This window comes from Cnephaeus nilssonii, assembly GCF_951640355.1.
Source record: "Cnephaeus nilssonii genome assembly, chromosome: 24".
NCBI lineage: Eukaryota > Metazoa > Chordata > Mammalia > Chiroptera > Vespertilionidae > Cnephaeus > Cnephaeus nilssonii.
The window spans coordinates 8161569-8181510 of NC_137095.1; the positions used below are offsets into that span (position 1 = coordinate 8161569).

Genomic DNA, 19942 nt, shown 5'->3' on the forward strand with positions numbered 1-19942 from the left:
CAATTCCAGTCAAGGACACGTGCCCGGGTTTCGGCCTCAATCCCTAGTAGGGAGCACGCAGGAGGCAGCCAGTCAATGACTCTCTCTCATCATTGATGTTTCTATTTCCCTCCCTCTCCCTTCCTCTCTGAAATCAATTAAAAAATATATTTAAAAAAAAAGGAAAATCAATTCAATGTTACAAAAGAATATTACCTTTAAAAAATAGTATTATACCCATGTTATTGGCTTAAGTTTGACAGGTTACGGGGGAAGCTGAGTGAAGGGTCTAAGAGGACTCTGCCCTGTCCCTGCATTTTTTCTGTCATTCCTCGAGGGGAAAGGTGATTATCCAGAAGAGACTGCACATCTGGACTTCCTTCACGGCCCCGGTTGGTCTTGCCTTGTATGAGGAAGGCTGCGAAGTCCCCTCCGTGAGAGATGTCCATCCTCACACAGACGGTTTGCTTGCTGGTGTCGTCCTGAAACGGAGAGAGAGGCTGCTGGAGCGAGGCCGCCCGCTGACAGAGGGTGCCTGTGGGGGGTGAGCGTGTTCCCACCCGCGTTCACAGAAACCCTTCGAAGCGTGGGGCACGGAGAGATGCCTTTCTGCGGACACGTGTTTTTATTTCTCTTGGGTCAAAGCCTAGGAATGCGATTGATGAGCGATCGGCTCAACTCTGTATCTCAGATATGTTTCCCAGTCTGTCTGTGGATTCTTTATTTTCTTTTTTTTAAAATATATTTTTATTGGGCGTGTCTGGCCCCGTCTCGCTCAGTCCTGATCGGCTGGACCCCAGCAGCAAGCTTCTTCCCCCTGGTGGTCAGTGCACATCATAGCGACTGGTTGACCGGTCGACTGTCTGCCCCCTGGTGGTCAGTGTACGTCACAGCGAGCAGTTGAGCGGCCTTAGTATATCATTAGCATATTACGCTTTGATTGGTTGAACGGGTGACTGGACACTTAGCATATTGGGCTTTTATCACATAGGATTCTTTCTTTGTCCTGGGGCCCATCGGTAACATTTTTTTACAAGATAAACTGCAATTAGAAATCTGCCCTGAGCAATACTGTCTCTTTTTGGGATTCATTCATGTAGAAAATAAAAAGAGCCCACATTCTGAGAACCTACAGCCACGTGCGGGTGGTGTGTGGGAACCAGGGATGCACCCCTGCCCTCGGGGAGCGTACATCGTGTAAACAAGTGAGGATGAGGGGGGAGAAATGTGAAGGAAATTCTGTCTGTCTGGTGGTGGCACAGAGGAGGGAGATATGTCAGAGAAGCCGTTTGAGCTGGCCTGGAGGCACGGGAGACATTTAAGGGGCACGCACAGTGGGGAGGGAGGCAGGGAGAGTCCTCCAAGCACAGGGAACAGCATGGGCCAGGGAACAGGATGTGAGGCGGTCGGGAAATTTTAGGGACTCGGAAGGAGTTATCAGATATGTTGGGCTGGTGCTCAACCTGGACCGGAGTTCCTTCGTAATTCTCTTCTCTCAACCATGTGGTAAGTAAGTCCAAGGTATCCAGCTCCTTGGATACCTTGGAGAGGAAAGGAGAACGCAACATCGCTTTTGTCCCACTTATGTATGCATTCTTTGGTTGATCCTTGTAGGTGCCCTGACCGGGGTAGGGGGTGGCGGGGGGACCGCACCCTCAACTTTGGTGTATTGCCCGACGCTCTAACCCAGTGGTTGGCAAACTCATGAGTCCACAGAGCCAAATATCAACAGGACAACGATTGAAATTTCTTTGGAGAGCCACATTTTTTAAACTTAAACTTCTTCTAACGCCACTTCTTCAAAATAGACTCACCCAGGCCGTGGTATTTTGTGGAAGAGCCACGCTCAAGGGGCCAAAGAGCCGCATGTGGCTTGCGAGCCGCAGTTTGCCGACCACGGGGCTAACCCACTGAGCTACTTGGCCAGGGCCTCACCTCCATCTTAAAAGTGAACTTGATTTGCTACAGTGTGAAGCCCAGTCCTAGGAACTTACCACCTCATTGATGGTTTTGATGAAGAAAAGACCGTCCTTACAGAGATAAAACAGTCTGACGACACCTGAAAGGGAAAAATGGGTGAGCGTGTAAGACGGACGAGTGAGCCCGAAGAGACCTGGAACTTTCTCTCGAACTTTCTGAGAGTGGCATCGGCAGCTCGTGCACGCTGGGGCCTCCTACCCGCCCTCCACCGCTGTGAGGACCTGGGTCTCCCTGCCTTCCGCCGCCCGGCACCCGCCCACCCCAGCCCCACCCTCTTCTCCTAGGGGCCTCCATGGGCCCTCTGGCCACACCGGCCCCCTCTCCTTGACTCCTGTCCCCCGTGTTAGTCATCATCCCATACTGCCTCACGTGGTATCCACCTGTGTCCTTGGGTGTGTTTTTGTTTTGTTTTGTTTTGAATATATTTTTACTGATTTCAGAGAGGAAGGGAGAGGGAGAGATAGAAACAGCAATGGTGAGAGAGAATCATTGATCAGTTGCCTTCTGCAGGCCCCACACTGGGGATCGAGCCTGCAACCCGGGCCTGTGCCCCGACCGGGAATGGAACCGTGACCTCCTGGTTCATAGGTCAATGCTCAACCACTGAGCCACACCGGCCAGGCTTGTGTTTTATTCCTCTAGCGAGGTCATAGGTTCTTTGAGGGAAAGGTCATATCTCACTCTTCTATGTGCCTCACCTGTCAAGCCCCAACAAGCTCCTCAGGCAGTTGATTTTGTTGATTTCATAAGAAATCTGTGTCATTCCAATTATTGTGTAACCTGCGGGCTCCCTCCAGTAGAGGATCCACATCCCCCATGACTTCTCGCCTCTTTCTTTTTAAAAAAATATATTTTATTGACTTTTTTACAGAGAGGAAGGGAGAGGGACAGAGAGTTAGAAACATCGATGAGAGAGAAACATCGATCAGCTGCCTCCTGCACACCCCCCACTGGGGATGTGCCCGCAACCAAGGTACGTGCCCTTGACCGGAATCGAACCTGGGACCCTTCAGTCCGCAGGTCGACACTCTATCCACGGAGCCAAACCGGTTAGGGCTCGCCTCTTTCTTAAGGTGCCCCCCAGACACTCAGAAACCACCCCTCCACCTGTAACACAGACCTCGCAAAGGCAGCCAGCCCAGAGGGTGGAGGTCTAAGTGAGCCCAGCACACAGCCCTGGGGTACCTGCTCTCCGACCAGGGACGTTGCTGGGCACGAGCCAGGCAGCCCCTGCCCTCAGGCTTCTCACACTGAGGGTCACACACTCGTGAACCAGACCAGATACAGCGTGGTCAGACCAAAGCTGGGCACGTGCAGATGGAACGCACCGCCCCCTGCAGCCCTGTTCTCTAACGGCGGCCTCAGCATCGAGCCGTGATCTAAGGCGGAAGAGAGTCCTTTTCTTCCCTCCCCCTCACTGACTGACCTCCCTGCCCCATACACATACTCCATCACTCACCAAGTTTCCCCATCACATCTTCCTTTTTTTTTTTAAATCCTCAACCGAGGATATTTGCCATTGATTCTTAGAGAGAGTGGAAGGGAGAAGGAAAGACAGAGAGAAACATCGATGTGAGAGAAACACGTCAATGGCTTGCCTCCTGCATGAGCCCTGACCAGGGCCTGGGCCGGGGAGGAGCCTGCAACCGAGGTTCCTGCCCTTGACCGGAATCGAACCCGGGGCCCTTCGGTCCACAGGCCGACGCTCTAGCCACTGAGCCAAACCGGCCAGGGCTTCCTTTTTTTTAAAGCTTTTTATTTTGAACTAATATTAGATTTCAAGAAAACTTGCAAAAATAGAACCAAGAATTCTCTGATGTCCCTCACCTCACTTCCCCTAGTGTTAGCTTCTTATGTAACCACAGGGCAGTTTTCCTTACCACGTGAACAGCCCCTGCCCTGGTCCAGGCCATCATTTCTCCCCTCAGTGGACACAATGGTCCTTTCTCGTCCCTCTGCTTCTTGTCCGGCTTCTGCAGACTCCTACCGTGCGCCCTTCCTGACCTGTCCATCAGGCCCGGCCATCCTGCAGAGACGGGGCCCCAGGACCCCGTCTACAGCTCTCTATACCGTAGTCCCCGTCAGGGCCTGGCTCGTCCTCGGGCTGAAGGGGAAAGCCAGCCCTGGTTTCTGTGAGCGGCAGGATTGCTGAGTGCCCACGGGGTGTGGACTCTGGGGCCTCCTGCCTGGTTCGAATCCCGCCAGCGCCTTTTACTTCCTGTGTCACCTCAGTAAGTTATTTAACCTCCGCGCCTCCTCGGTTGCCTCCTCTGAAAAGTATACTTACCTCCTAGGGCTGTGCTGAGGGTTAAAGGGCCAGTATGTGAAATGTTGGGAGAGTGCCTGGCACACCGTACATGACCAGGGAGAACTTGCCAATGTCTGGCCCCGCCCACCCCTGGGAAGGAAATGAACAATGGTCTACGGTAAGCATGTCAAACTCGCGGCCCACGGGCCACAGGCGGCCCACAACGAATATTTTTGCGGCCCAGCCAACAAAACAGTGTGAGTAGTTATTTTCCGGTACAACTAGAGGCCTGGTGCACGAAATCCATGCACGGGTAGGTTCCCTAGGCCTGGCCGGCGATCAGGGCTGATCTGTGGGCTGACAGCAGGGCGATTGGGGGCCCCCCCGCTGGCACCTGCCTTGGCTGGCCTGGGGCCTGCGGGCTGGGGGAAGCTCCTGCGTTGAGCATCTTCCCCCTGGTGGTCAGTGTGCATCATAGCAACTGGTCGTTCCACCGGTCATTCTGCCATTTGGTCGATTTGCATATTAGGCTTTTATTACATAGGATTATGAAAGGAAATAAGTCTCCTGTCAGATCCAGAATTACTGACATTCACCGTGGGTCAGTTTTGAACATAATCACTGCGAACAAGATTTCCTCCAAAGTAGGAAAGATAGTAGCAGAGAGGAGATGCCAAGTGTTAGGAAGAAAACATGAATTTTATCGTGGCTCCTGTGCTTTTTTTTAATACGATACTTTTCTAAATAAACCTACGTTTCTATGAGAATGGAAGCTTTTGTTTTTTTGTGGCCCACATAAATTTAAACCTTGTTTATTGGGCCCGTGTTAGCCTTTGAGTTTGACATGCTTGGTCTACAGGTGCACATAAATGAGGCTAAAGGAAGATGAAGAACAAGTACCCGTTTCATCCACAGGAGCCATAAGCGTTTCGTTCCCCAAATCTGTGGCCCAGATGGACATGACCTCAACCTTAAATTTCTCGTAAACATAGATTTGTCTAGCATCGTGCAGATTATAGATGGAGAAGCCTTTGGCTCCTGCAATAAACACATAGTCTTGGGAAACCGCTATGCATCTTGGCCTTTTGCTGAGCTGGGAAAACAAAGAACAAAGAGAAAGAAAAAAAAAAAAGAATGATTTTTCAGCTGTCACTTTCTGCAAGCAACGTAAGTTGACATTTCAAAGAGGGATGTAGGCCCTTCCTGGATATAACATCATCCCCAAACACAGGGCTCATTTCCATATTTTGCCCACGTATCAAGAAGTCACAGCCGCCCTAGCCGGTGTGGCTCAATGGATAGAGCATCGGCCTGCAGACCAAAGGGTCCGATTCCGGTCAAGGGCACGTACCTCAGTTACAGGATCCTCCCTGGCCCAGGCCCTGGTCGGGGCTAGGGCAGGAGGCAACCAATCGATGTGTTTCTCTCACATGGATGTTTCTCTCTGTCTTTCCCTCTCTCTTCCACTCTCCCCTAAAAATCAATAGAAAAAATATCTTTGGGTGACGATTAACAAAACAAAAAAAAAAGGGAAATAAAAGGAAGTCATAGCATTCCACTTTTAGGGGAGCGGGACCAGAGAAAACAAGGAAGTGGAGAGTAAACATTTAGTCACTACACTAAGCGTGGTCACATCCCCTGTACCACATTCATCTATGACATTGTGGCCCAATCGGTGTGGCTCAGTGGTTTGAGCGTCGACCTATGAACCAAGAGGTCACAGTTCGATTCCCAGCCAGGGCACATGCCCGGGTAGCGGGCTCGATCCCCAGTTTGGGGTGTGTAGGAGGCAGCCGATCAACGATTCTCTCTCATCATTGATGTTTCTATCTCTCCTTCTTCCTTCCTCTCTGAAATCAATAAAAATCTATTTTAAAACAAAATAAAAAAAAACACTGTGGAGCCCTAACCTGTTTGGCTCAGTGGCTAGAGCGTCGGCCTGCAGACTCAAGGGTTCCAGGTTCGATTCCAGTCAAGGGCATGTACCTTGGTTGCGGGCACATCCCCAGTAGGGAGTGTGCAGGAGGCAGCTGATGGATGTTTCTCTCTCATCAATGTTTCTAACTCTCTACCCCTCTCCCTTCCTCTCTGTAAAAAATAAAATATAATTAAAAAAAAAAAAGAAAGATATCAAAGTAACAGTGGCTGAACATAAAAGACCTTCGGTGTCATCCTCGATTAGCCAGCATACCCATTTCCACAGACAAGGACCAAATCCATTCCAGGCAACACCAGCATGCCTAGAATCTTTAAAAAAAATGCAGCTGTCTTATTGAATGAAGGTTCCTGGTAGGAAATCCTTCCCTGGATGAGGTGTTTTCATTTATTATTTACTAGAGGCCCAGTGCACGAAATTTGTGCAAAGGGTAGGCCCTCGCAGCCCTGGCTTTGTCCTGGAGGTCGTTCGGATGGTCGTTCTGCTGTTTGGTCTAATTAGCATATCAGCTCTTTATTATATAGGATATAGAGACGGGGAGAGAGAGAGAGAATCAGGCATCGGCTGCCTCCTGCACGCCCCACACCGGGGATCAAGCCCACAACCCGGGCATGTGCCCTGACCGGGAATCAAACCGAGACCTCCTGGTTCCTAGGTCAACGCTCAACCACTGAGCCACCCCAGCCGGGCCGTGTTTTCATTTACTAACAACTCAGCCGAGAAACAGGGACCCTGGTCAGCGTCTCCGTACCTTGCTTTCCAAAACTGGAGGGTAGAGGGTCGGCCGGATCCGGCTGAGCTCCACTTCCCTCAGCGAGTCCCTCTCCTCAATAATTTCCCACGCCCGGTCGAACAGCAGGTTCACCAGCTTGTTGATCATTCGGTACGGCTGCGGCAGGGAATCCAGCCCCTGGTGTGGGTCCTTGAAGACGTAGCCCTCCTCGTCATCCTTGGACCAGTCCTTCTCCGACGGGGTGGGCACCTCCAGCTGCCCCTTCTGTGTAAACAAAGGCAGCCGCATCTTCTGGGCGCGGCTCCCGTCGGGGGATGACATCACAGAAGGCGGCGCCGGGAACGGCTCTGAAACTGAGGAGCTGACGAAGGAAGGAAATAAAGACATCAGAGAAAAATAGGGAAGTTCAGACCTAGCCGGGTTAGCTCAGGGGATAGAGCATCTGCCTGCGGACTGAAGGGTCCCAGGTTCGATTCCGGGCATGTGGGGCAAGAGCACATGCCCGGGTTGTGGGCTCGATCCCCAGTGGGGGGCGTGCAGGAGGCAGCCGATCCATGATTCTCTCTCATCATTGATATGTCTCTCCCTCTTCCTTCCCCTCTGAAATCAATAAAAATATATTCACCCCTAGCTGGTTTGGCTCAGTGGATAGAGTGTCAGCCTGCAGACTGAAGGGTCCCAGGTTTGATTCCGGTCAAGGGCACATGCCTAGGTTGTGGGCTTGATTCCCAGTGGGGGGCGTGCAGGAGGCAGCCGATCAATGATTCTCTCATCACTGATGTTTCTATCTCTCTGTCCCTCTCTAAAATAAATAAAAATACATTTTCAAATATATATATATATTTAAAAATAAATGGTGAAGTTCAAACAGTATATCATCTCTAGCACAAGCACAACAGTCCATGGGGACTATTTATTCTAGAGGCTGGCACTTTCCATGCTTTTACGGGATGGTTATCACATTACTCAGATACGCTCTTCACGTTAGTAAGGACATCAGCAGGACGGGCCAGCCAAAGATGAGGTGTGCTAGGGTGGAAACAGGCATCTGGAAACCGTGTTGCCTTTCTTCACCTGATAAAGGACAGGCTGTCTTTCTATCCCAAAGAGAATTCACCTTCTCCATACCCTCCCCCCAACCCCTCCACTCATGTCTTCTCCTGGTTCTTCCATCTCTGCAAATGGCCGTGCTCCAGCCAGCTGGATACTGAGCCCTGACTTTTACCTTTCCTCCCCTCCCCTCCGACCAGAGGCATTCCAAGCACTTCCAATAGCTGCTGTCCAACTTGTGTTGTGCTTAGCTATTGTGTCCCTCAGTAACCTAATACCTGAGGCCCAGAGCTTAAGTGGTGGGTACCTGGCCAGCATTCTGCAAATTCTCTTTTTCTTGCAGGAATGCCCTGCCCTGGGATATGAACTTGAATACTTCTGGCTCTTCCAGGCACTTGTCTGTGCAAGGAGGAGTAAATTTGTGGGGCCAAGGGGATACACCACCCCAAAGTCCAGATGCCTCCTTCTGGAGTCTAGACCATGTTCAGGGCACCTATACCCCTGAAATTTACTGCCCAAATGGTACCTGCAAGAGTCTCTTCCTGGCTTTTCTCCCCCAGCTGCTAATGTGTGCACCCCTAGACCTGAAAGGCGACCAACCAAGGCATGGCTGATCGAAGGGGTATGGGCAGGACTTGGATGTGGCTTGGAGTATCCACACACGGTACGCAAGGCCCCTCTCGGTGATGTGGGTGGGAGCCAGAAACGGGAAGAGAAGTGGTGGGAAGGGACTGGGGCCGGCTCTCCCCGGAGTACAATATTCTGGCTGTGTTTCCAGGTATTCCAAAGAGCCCAAGAATTCTGAACGTGAGATGACTTCTTGATCATTATGAAAGTACTAGAGGCCCGGTGCACGGATTCGTGCCCCAGAGGAGTCACTCGGCCTGGCCTGTGCCCTCTCGCAACCCGGGACCCCTCGGGGGATGTCGGAGAGTTGGTTTCGGCCCGATCCCCACAGGTCCGATCAAGACAGGAGGGACCCCAATCCTGTGTGTTGAGCATCTGCCCCCTGGTGGTCAGTGCACATCATAGCGACCGGAAAACTGGTCATTTGGGCGTTCGGTCGCTTAGGCTTTTATGTACACTGAACGCATAATAATCTGGCCACTCGGGGTGTGTGTGTGTATGTGTGTGTGTGTGTGTGTGTGTATACACACACACACACACATTAGAGCCCCGGTGCATGAATTCGTGCATGGGTAGGGTCTGGCCAGGGGGAGGGGACATGGGCGGTTGGTCGGCCTGCCTGCTGGTCGAACTCCTGGTCGAGGGGACAATTTGCATATTAGCCTTTTATTATATAGGATACACACTGAGTGGCCAGATTATTATGCGTTCAGAGATCATAATAATCTGGCCACTCAGTGTATATAGATATTTGTCAAGGTAGAAGAGAATAGAACATATTTAACAATGTGTTACTTTGATTTAAAACTTTTAAATATTTAAATGTATGGTATGTGGGTCTCTATTTGTACTGCTACCCCCAGGGCCTGCAAGTGTTAGGGGTAGGTCTGAACAAGGGACTAAAAATTTAAAAAATAGGCGACCTTAACTTGTAATTATAGGGGGGGCAGGCATTTTATAAAATTGCTGCTGTGGCCCTGGCCAGGTAGCACAGTTGGTTAGACTAACCGTTAGAGCGTCATCCAGATACTCCAAGGTTGTGGGTTTGATCCCTGATCAGCGCACATACAGGAGTCAACCAGTAAATGCATATATGGGTGGAACAACAGGTCCATGTTTCTCTCTCCCTCCTTCTCTTTCTCTAAGATCAATCAATCAATCAATCAAAAATTTAAAAATTGCTACGGAATGGATGGGGTTCCATGTCTTCAAGCCCCACAGGAGGACCGTTCATTGTAATCTATTTTTGCCCCCACTTTGTTGGTGGTAACCATTTAAGGATTTCCTCAAGTAGCAATCGTCATTCAGTAATCCTAACAGAAAATTCTCCCACTGGACCCGGCCCTCCTGCTAGGGATACTCTCCTCCAATCGGCTTATCTCTGCTCCAACCCTGTGCTCCCGCAGAGCTGGAGCTGGTGTGGCTCCAGGGACACCCAGGCACAGGTCTGGGAATGTTGAGCCTTGCAGTCCCCAAGCGGAAGCTCAGGGGAACCTCCATTCGGATCCTACCTGGGGTTCCTGGGGGCCCGGGAATTGCCTGAGACCAGGAGACGGACCCCTTGGAGCCCCTCGAGGAGATCCGGGACGTGGAGGGAGCCCAAGGGCACGTGGGAAGCGCTCGCACCGCAGAGCGGAAGCGGGGGTTTCACTCACCTGGCCGGCGGCTTGGCGTCGCCTTAGTAACCACAACTTCCGGTCCCGACCGGAAGCCCGAGAAGTCGCGCTTCGCGACGCCCGCCCCGCCTGCCCGCCCCGCTGGCGGAGAGACTCTGCCCCTCCGGCGTCCGAGGCCGACCTCCCGCGGGACCCGGGGCGCCCTGAGGACTCGCGGCCGGGTCAGGCTCCCGGTGGCCGGTGGCCGGCGCCATGGAGGCCTTCACCCGCTTCACCAACCAGACCCAGGGCCGCGACCGGCTCTTCAGGTGAGGCAGGTGCCGGCCGCCTCCGCCCCCTCCGCCCTCTCCGCCGACCCGCACCCCGGGAAGGAGGGCAGGCCGCCGGCTCGGGGGGGGGGGGGTAGGGGGGGGCTGGGGTCCAGCCTGTCACCCCGAACCCGGCGGGGCGGGGCCGCGAGCCCGCGCCTGTCACGCCGGTCGGCGCGCCCCCTTCTCCCAGCCTGGGGACACGGTTCTCCGCCCCGCCTGCCGCGAGCATTGGTTTTTAAAGAAACGTTGGGGTGACTTTTGTGGCCAGGGAGCCGAGCCCTTGGGGTGGCCTCACACCGCGCACGAAGGCACCTGGGGAGACGGGAACCTGAGTTACCTCCTCCGCCTTCCGTGCGGTCCCGTCCGCCGCGGCGGACCGTCCTGGGAACTGGGAACCGATCGCGGCGCCCGAGCCTGGAAGGGACTCCCCGCCCCTCGGAGGCGCACGCTGTGCTGCCTGGAGCATTCAATGAGCTCCTGGTGTTTTTATTTTATTTACTTATTTATTTTCATTGATTTCAGGGAGGAAGGGAGAGGGGGAGAGAGAGAGAAACATCAATGATGAGAGGGAATCATGGAGCGGCTGCCTCCTGCATGACCCACACCGGGATCGAGCCCACAACCCGGGCATGTGCCCTTGACCGGGAATCGAACCGTGACCTCCAGGTTCATAGGTCCCAGCTCAACCACTGAGCCACGCGGGTCCGGCAGCTCCTGATGTACTTTTAGGAATTCTTTTGATTCTTGTGCATTTATTTTAAAAGAAAACAAAAACTAGTTACGGCTGCAGTTTGATTGAACAGCTTTTCCTCTCTTTCGGGGGTAAAGTACTGACACCAGCAGGCCAGTGAGCATGGCCCCGGTAAGGAGACTTATTGTCCAGAATGGGTCACGGCTCATGGACCCCCATCACAGCCCCAGGAGCCGGCTGCTCTAACCATCCCGGTTTCCCAGAGGGAGAAACAAGCAGGTTTAAGCGGCAGAGCTGAGAGATTGCAACTTTCACAGTTGACTCCAGTGCCCACCTCTCTACCCACCACGCCAAACCACCTTCCTCATGAATTGGGGAGATTTGAAGAATGGTTGCATTGTGTACAAGCTTCGTGCAGATGGAAGCCTGCAGTCAGCGGGCTGAGACTGTACCCCCCAGAGGGTCATCAGTGAGGCTGGCTAATGAAATAATCGCTTAGGATATACTTACTCAGCAAGGTCTGAAATCTCTCCTATTCATTTCCCAATCCTCTTGGTCAACTCCAGCTTCTAAGAACAAACTGGCGTTCATAAAAGAATGCCTTGTTTTTGGACGCATTCCTGTTACTTGACCAAATCTGAGAATGTGAACAGCTTGAGCCCTCTAGCCATGAAGCATACTAAGGGGCGTGTGTGTGTGTGTGTGTGTGTGTGTGTATGTATGTGTGTGTGAGTGTGAGGTTATTTTATATTTCATCACTTTGGAAAACGTGCTACATCTTCTTTTTATTTTTAAAATATATTTTTATTGATTCCAGAGAGGAAAGGAGAGGGAGAGACATCAATAATGAGAGAATCATTGATCGGCTGCCTGCTGCACACCCTCTACTGGGGATTAAGCCGGCAACCTGGGCATGAGCCCTGGCCAGTATCAAACCCGGGACCCTTCAGTCCACAGGCTGACACTCTATCCACTGAGCCAAACTGCCTAGGGCAACGTGTTACATTATAATTGAGAGTGTAGGGGTTCAGAATGAGTCACCCCAAGATGTTCCTCTGTGATAGTGGATTATTTTGAGCTAAAGGCAACCGAGACCCCCTCAGGCTCAAGAAAAATTTCTGCCCCACCCCCTTAACTACCTAGAAGAATTCATAAATTAGGGGCCTTGCCCATAATAAGAGTTGTCACCAGAAATAACTTTTTATGACATATCTGTAGGGCAAAGCAAACTTCTAATTATTGAACACCTGTGCATCTTATTGTCCTTCGAATGACCTTCCTTCCCTCAAGCTCCAAGGCGCCTTACCTCATCCTTAGCTCAGAATGTCGGATACCTCAGTTTCCCTTTCTGTGTCTGAACCCCTCATGTACGTGGGGTTCCCATGGGAACACATGCAGTTAAATTTGATTATTTTCTCTGGTTAATTTGTCTCATATGGATTTAATTATTAGACCAGAGGTAGTGTAATATTTGTAGCACAAAGGGATTCAAATACAGTTACAGGACAGCGGGAAACAGGCATGTACTGTATAAATAGACTGCCAAGGGCATTTGGATGTTCCATTATGGGGCATAAAATTGCTCATGTGCTTTATTTCTGTTAGTAAGGCTTTGTTATTTGTAGGCATGACAATAATCACTTCATTGAACGTTTGGTATTCTTAAACAGGGGTCTGGCTGTATTTTATATACAATACTAATTAGTTTGGAAAGACATATCTAAACTTAGATATGTATGGGTGTGTATTTGCTCGTCATAAAAAAAAAAATCAAACGATAGTCACACTGTGGACTTTTCATTGGCTTCTAGTTTGAGCCACTCCTGCCACATAAGTGCTTGGTTAACTCTGTGGCAAAAAGTTCCCTTTAGAAATCTGCAGAACCATTCTGCACTTGAGAAAATAACGATGGTGGGTCTTTGCAGACTTAGCATGAGGGAGGCTTCTGTGCAGTTTACCGCCGTGCCAGCAAAAGGCCCTCGGAGGGGCTGCTCTCTGTGTCATCGCGAGATCTCCTGCATCACCTTTGAGTTGCATTTCCATCGTGCGTCCTCCCCTTTGGCCCCGTGCAGTGCCTGTTGCAGAATCCTGCTCTTGGGAGAGCTGCTTGCGTGAGAAATTGTCTTGGAAGCTTTGCCTCTAGCCAGACATGTTCCTCCTTCCCTTACTTCATGGATCCAGTTTCATTTGGTTTGTCAATCCTCCTCCTCATTTTTATTTTTATTTTTATTTTTCCGTTTCAGAGCCACTCAGTACACATGCATGTTGCTTAGGTATTTGTTAGAGCCTAAAGCTGACAAAGAGAAGGTGGTAATGAAGCTCAAGAAACTGGAGTCTAGTGTGAGCACTGGCCGCAAATGTAAGTACCCTGTTTCCCAAGGGCCAGTGGGCCCTGGTTTGGATCCTCGGGCTCTGTAATTCACACAACACTTTCTAGAACATTCCTTTCTAGTCAGGTTCGCTGATGAAGCCAGCCAGTCAGTCTGCCCTCATGGAATGACAGGCCCCACAAGGGGACTGTTTTGCTGCCTCAGACCATTCACAAACACCTGCAGTGCTCCCAGTGGGTGCTGCTCCACATCTTTCCGGTCAGTCACAACCCGTGGCACACACACCATGTTAGCTCACCTTTATTTATTTATTTTTCAGATATATTTTTATTGATTTCAGAGAGGAAGGGAGAGGGGGAGAGAGAGAGGGAGAGAGAGACACACAAACACATCAATGATGAGAGAGAACCTGCCTCCTGCACACCCCCTACTGGCGAGGGGGATCGAGCCCACAACCCGGGCATGTGCTCTTGACCGGAATCGAACCCAGAACCCATCAGTCCGCAGGCCAACGCTCTATCCACTGAATCAAACCAGCTAGGGCTGGTTCACCTTTGGTTCTTAGAATGACCACATGTTTGGGCAGTCCCCGACATGAGCTCCGGCCTCCTGGGAGCCCTTGTATTCTCTGGAAGAACAGAATAGCTGTATCCTGGGCCCCTGCCTCTCTTCTTCTCTGAGGGATTGCTAGAGGAAATGGACAGAGTCGTTTTATACACACACACACACACACACACATATTGATTTCAGAGAGGAAGGAAGAGGGAGAGAGAGATAGAAACATCAATGATGAGAGACAATCATTGATCGGCTGCCTCCTTCCCGCCTCCTACTGAGAATCGAGCCCACAACCTGGGCATGTGTCCTTGACTGGAATCGAACCTGGGACCCTCCAGTCCACAGGCCGACGCTCTGTCCACTGAGCCAAACCAGCTAGGGGCGGATACATTTTCTTAGACCAATGGTGGCATGGTTTCACGTTAAAGGCACAAAGGGAAGTCAAGTGTTTTACGCTCACTTAGTTCACTTGACCAATAAGGCATAGTGGGAAACCTGTCCTTCCAGTAACAGTCCTGTGCCCGACTCCTAGTTGTCTGAGGAGAGCCAGGAGTTGCTACAGCAGGTGAGCAGGGACCTAGAGGAAATGTGGAAATCAGATGTTGTGCAATTATTTGTGAGCACAGACCTGGAGGCATAGTGCCGAGCTTTGTGGGAGATCTGAGAGCACATGGTGTATAATAACGCTATTAGATTTAGTGCCAGATACGTTGGTGGAGGACAAGGAAGGCGTTCTGAGGCGGTGGGCTGGAGGCGTGGCTAGCAAGAGGAGGAAAGAGAGCGTCTTGGGGGTGGTTTCCTCCAGGGAAGACTCAGACTCTTAAGAGCAAACAGTTGTGTTGGAGGATCCGTGAGAAAACTGGTTTGACAAGAGAAGACTTAATGTTGTCAAGCGGGAAGGGCAGGGCAGGGTGAGCTTTTCTGGATGGCTTTGGAAGAGCAAGATGGACGTTCTCAGGTTCTTCAGAATGGTGGCGCTCAGAGGCCCTTTGCAGGTCACCTGTCTCTGAAGTCCAGAAAGGACTTGCCCAAGGTCACTCAGTCATTAGTGCCAGAGGCCGAATGGAACCCAGGATTATCCGTTGAGTTCTGTGTCCTGCGTTCCCTTTGATAAGATAATACCAAACATTCTTCTGAGATTATAAGTTTCCTCGGGGAAGCTACTTCCGAGCATTTGCTGAGTCTAAGATACAGTTCTTTAAGGAAAGTACTTCTTTGGTTACCCTCCATAGTGTTTAGAACAGTAACACATACTGAGTATTTGACTCATGCATAAATATTTGATTGATAAATCTCTGACTAATGGAATTACAGGCTCAGATAAAGGCATGTCTTGCAGTGGTTGATTTAATTCACTCGGAGTCATATATGGCAATATTACTAGTTGTCCTATACACTAAATCCTACCATTTCCACTTCTTTTTTTTTTTTTAATTCTTTTTTTAAAAAAATATATTTTTATTCAGAGAGGAAAGGAGAAGGAGAGATAGAAACATTAATGATGAAAGAGAATCATTGATCAGCTGCCTCCTGCACGCCCCCTACTGGGGATCAAGCCAGCAACTCGGACATATGCCCTGAACTGTGACCTCCTGGTGCATAGGTCAACACTCAACCACTGAGCCAGTTATTTACTTTGTCTTGACAGTAGGAGCCAAAGGGGGTTGGGCCAGAGAAATGGCAAATTGATAATGGTGTTGTTTTCAAAGCAATCTTTTGCGTGGAAAGGAAATAAAATGAAGGGCATCAGACTCTCCACAAGGATGCTGCATCTGGAGTTCACGTTACCATAGAGCCTTCCTTGTAAAGAAGTGTAAGCTGCCCTGACCGGTTTGGCTCAGTGGATAGAGCGTCGGCCTGCAGACTGAAGGGTCCCAGGTTCGATTCTGGTCCAGGGCACGTACCTTGGTTGTGGGCTCAATTCCTAGTGTAGGATGTGCAGGAGGCAGCTGATGGATTTTTCTCTCTCGTCGATGTTCCTAGCTCTCTATCCCTCTCTGTAAAAAATAAATAAATATATATTTAAAAAAAAAAAAGAAGTGTAAGCTGGTCCCGGGCAGATGGACAGTGCACACTCGTGCCTGACCTCGAGTGCCCGGTGTTGTAAGGCAGTGCTGAGCATTCACTGCAACGGAGGCAGGGAAGTCAAAGAGCCACCGCCTGTCCCTTCCCGGGTTATTTTATCTATCTATCTATCTATCTATCTATCTATCTATCTATCTGTGTTAATCTTCACCCGAGGATATTTTTCCATTGATTTTTAGGGAGAGTAGAAGGGAGAGGGAAAGACAGAGAGAAACACATCGATTGGTTGCCTCCTGCATGAGCCCCGACCAGGGCCCGGGCCGGGGAGGAGCCTACAACCGAGGTACATGCCCTTGACCGGAATCGAACTCGGAACCCTTTGGTCTGCAGGCCGATGCTCTATCCACTGAGCCAAACCGGCCAGGGCTGGGATCATGTTAGGTGTCCGAGACCTGCTGTGAAGTGTAGTCTTTCTCCTTTCCTGAGCAAGGACAGAGCCTCAGTGACAGTGGCCAAGGACCGGCGCTGGCCTCTCCCTGGTGCGGGGCCCTGCCTTCCTGTCGCACAGTTAAATAACCGTTTGCTGCCGTGGGTTCTTGCAGGGTTCAGGCTGGGCAACGTGGTCCACGCTGTGCAGGCCACTCAGCAGAGCATTCACGCCACGGACCTGGTGCCCCGCTTCTGCCTGACACTCGCCAACCTGAACCGTGTGGTCTACTTCATCTGTGACACCGTCCTCTGGGCGAGGAGCGTAGGGCTCGCCTCCGGCATTAACAAAGAGAAATGGCGAATGTGGGCCGCACGCTACTACTACTATTCCCTCCTGCTGAGCCTGCTCAGGGATCTGTACGAAATCTCCCTGCAGATGGAACGGGCTGCACAGGACAAGGCCAAGAGGGACAAGTCGCTCTCCCAGGATCCTCTGGGGCACAGCGTGGCCGATGAGGAAACAGAATGGCTCCAGTCCTTTCTCCTGCTCCTGTTCCGATCGCTGCGACAGCACCCTCCCTTGCTCCTGGACACGGTGAAGAACCTCTGTGACATCCTGAACCCTCTGGACCAGTTGGGCATCTATAAGTCCAACCCCGGCATCATTGGACTTGGGGGGCTCGTGTCCTCGGTGGCTGGTATCATCACAGTGGCCTGGCCTCACCTGAAGCTGAAGATCCACTGAGGCGGCTCCAGGCTGACGACGCGCACCTCCTGGGGGGATGGACATTTGCGTGGGGCACGGACCAGGCTTGGGTCAGTCTGTGCTTAACGACTTGTTCCCATGAGCATTCAGGGCCCTGGTGCGTGAGCAGAGGTCGGGCCAAGGATGGAGGAGGGAGAGCATGAAGATTTACATGTTGTTTGGAGTGCTGCGATTACTTCTGAATTTCTGAGTATTTTCCCTCCGTCTAACATTCATTGAGCCTCTCTTCTGCACATAGTGGGAGCTTAGTGTTCGCTGAATGAATAAACATGGAAAGAAAACAAACTTCTAAAGGTCCAAACTAATAAGTGAACGCTAACACACAGCAGTGTTTGGGCTGTGCTGCCTCACTGCTTTTGTTCACCTACGGCTGGTCTGACTTACAGCCCTCAGACCCAACAGAGACCCCTTCCCCCACAGAGCCCAGGCGGGATGGTGGGAGCTGGGCTTACAGCCTCGGGAATCGCTCCCCCTGACATCACTGCACTCCTGTCCTTCTGTCCGGAAGTGGGATCAGAAAGGCATCGGGCACCTCCAAGGTATCAGTTGTGTCCGAGGTAGTGCAGTGACCAAGCACTTAGAAAGAACTCGAGGCAAAAAGAACGTGGAAGGTCGCCATGGGGTAGCCGTGACAGAGGAGGACACGGGGTTTAAAGAAAGCCAAGGCCAGAACCTCATTCCTCTGACTGCCAGTCCAAGGTCACTCAGTCCTGAGTGCAAGAGCCGGAGCCGGGACTCAGCATCATTCATTGCCCCGCCTCCGTGATAGCTCACTGCCGTCTGGTGGAGGCGAGTGGGAGACTCGGAATTCGGTGCAAGAAGCCTTTCTGAGAATCTGTGTTGGTCAGTGGTTTCTATTTTCTACAAAAATTAAAATTATAGGGTGCCCCCCCCCCAAAAAAATGTATACACACACTTGGAATAATTACAAAGGCCGTGTTTATTAAAATTCATCTTATTTTCAAAATTGAGCCGTTAGTGTGTATATACATTTTGCGGGGGGGCTCCCTGTATATTTAGACTTGTCAGCAAGATTGTTTTATTTAAAGCCATATGACAGTTTGGGCATTTCCACATAAATTTATGCAATTAAGTGTCACAAATACTCTGAATGTCAGAGGGTTGCAGTTTTCTGTGATCAGTCACACTCTGTGTGTGTGTGGGGGGGGGTTGGGAGGTGGAAGGAGCGTAGGCATTAGGGAAGGAGATGTTCAGTGTTGAGCAGAGGCCACTTCACTCGTGTTCCCATCCTGGGTGTCGGGTCCTTGTGTGACCACAGAGCTGAGCTTCCCAAACGTGTGATTGAGCTTCTTAGAAAGTCGGCTCGAGTCCTTGGCTCTTTATTTTTAAAGCGATCAAGACTCAGGATTTGAGAAGAAACCTTCTGGGAATTTTAAGAGACATGAAAGCTGCTAGATCAGGGCACATAAAATGTTTAAACAACTCCTGATACTTTGTCCAGATCCTTTACTGTAATAGATTAAATATGTCTAATTAAATTTCTAGACAAAATTGACTCTGTATCTGTGAGTGTTTTGTGGGCATGGCGAAGGCTTTTCAAGGAAGGCGACCCGAGATGACCTTCAGCAGAGTCTGCACAGGGCGGCGTGAGCTCTGGCCTGGAACCCCCGCTGAGGAGGAGGATGAAGAGGGACTTAGACGTGAACACCTGGGTCGCTAGAGGCTCTACGATGCTCTCATCCAGCTGCTACCCAGGCGAGGTCCTCTGTCGGCCCGAAGGTGGGGTTTTGCTTCTCTTGGAGGCACGTTACAGTGGTATCGTGCTGGTACTTTTTTTTTTCCTTTTTCAAATATTTTTTTTTATTGATTTCAGAGAGGAAGGGAAAGGGAGATAGAAAGAAATATCAATGATCGCCGAAATCGATTTGGCTCAGTGGATAGAGCGTCAGCCTGCGGACTGAAAGGTCCCAGGTTCGATTCCGGTCAAGGACATGTACCTTGGTTTCGGGCACATCCCCAGTAGGGGGTGTGCAGGAGGCAGCTGATCGATGTTTCTCTCCCATCGATGTTTCTAACTATCCCTCTCCCTTTCTCTCTGTAAAAAATCAATAAAGTCTATTAAAAAAAAAAAAGAAATATCAATGATGAGAGAGAAATGCCCCTCACTGGGGATCGAGCCCCCAACCCAGGCATGTGCCCTGACTGGGAATCGAACCGTGACCTCCTAGTTCATAGGTCAGTGCTCAACCACTGAGCCACGCCAGCCGGGCTCATGGTGGTACTTTTGTCCTCGCCAAGTTAGAGTAGGTGGTGGGGAGTCTGGGGGGTGCGCCTCTTCTAGAATTTGTGAAAAACTAGAATGTGTGTGCCCTGGTACTCCCTCCCTGTGCACCTTTTTAACTAACACCCCCACCGCCGAGCCTCCACATGCAGGAGTGATTCAAAAAGCAAGACACGCCTAACAGATGTACAAGCCAGCACCTTCCCCGCTGAACCCACTGCCCGAGAAATGCATCCAGGGATGAGCGTCTGAGTGCCTTGCCTAGTCTGGGACCCGCTGTGCACAGATGGCAAGGTCCCTGTGCCTGTGTGGTGGTGTGTGTGGTGGGCATGGGGGGGGCCGGCGGACAGAGGTGGGGGAGGAAGGTAACCGTGTCCTTGAAGCTGCTGCCGGAACGCGGACCCTTCCCAGGGGACTCCCC

At 51.0% G+C, this 19942-nt stretch overlaps 1 protein-coding gene and 1 pseudogene across 3 annotated transcripts; one reads left to right on the forward strand and one right to left on the reverse strand.

Moving 5' to 3' along the window:
• Positions 1-3649: 3649 nt before the first annotated feature.
• Positions 3650-10190, reverse strand: LOC307094960 (WD repeat-containing protein 93-like; annotated as a pseudogene). The gene is made up of 3 exons (XR_013815300.1): positions 10065-10190; positions 6895-7237; positions 3650-5300 (listed from the first exon to the last, which is right to left on the reverse strand). The product of XR_013815300.1 is annotated as a WD repeat-containing protein 93-like (transcript).
• A 99-nt stretch (positions 10191-10289) lies between these two features.
• On the forward strand, positions 10290-18783 carry PEX11A (peroxisomal biogenesis factor 11 alpha). Of its 2 annotated transcripts, none has more exons than XM_079764159.1 (3): positions 10290-10477; positions 13415-13530; positions 16687-18783. In XM_079764159.1, exons 1-3 carry the CDS (start codon positions 10422-10424, stop codon positions 17256-17258), a joined length of 744 nt encoding a protein of 247 aa, XP_079620285.1. In that variant the 5' UTR covers positions 10290-10421; the 3' UTR covers positions 17259-18783. The 2 variants fall into 2 exon arrangements, with proteins under 2 accessions (XP_079620285.1, XP_079620286.1); XM_079764160.1 differs by lacking the exon at positions 10290-10477 and adding an exon at positions 10574-11689.
• The last annotated feature ends 1159 nt before the right edge of the window (positions 18784-19942 follow it).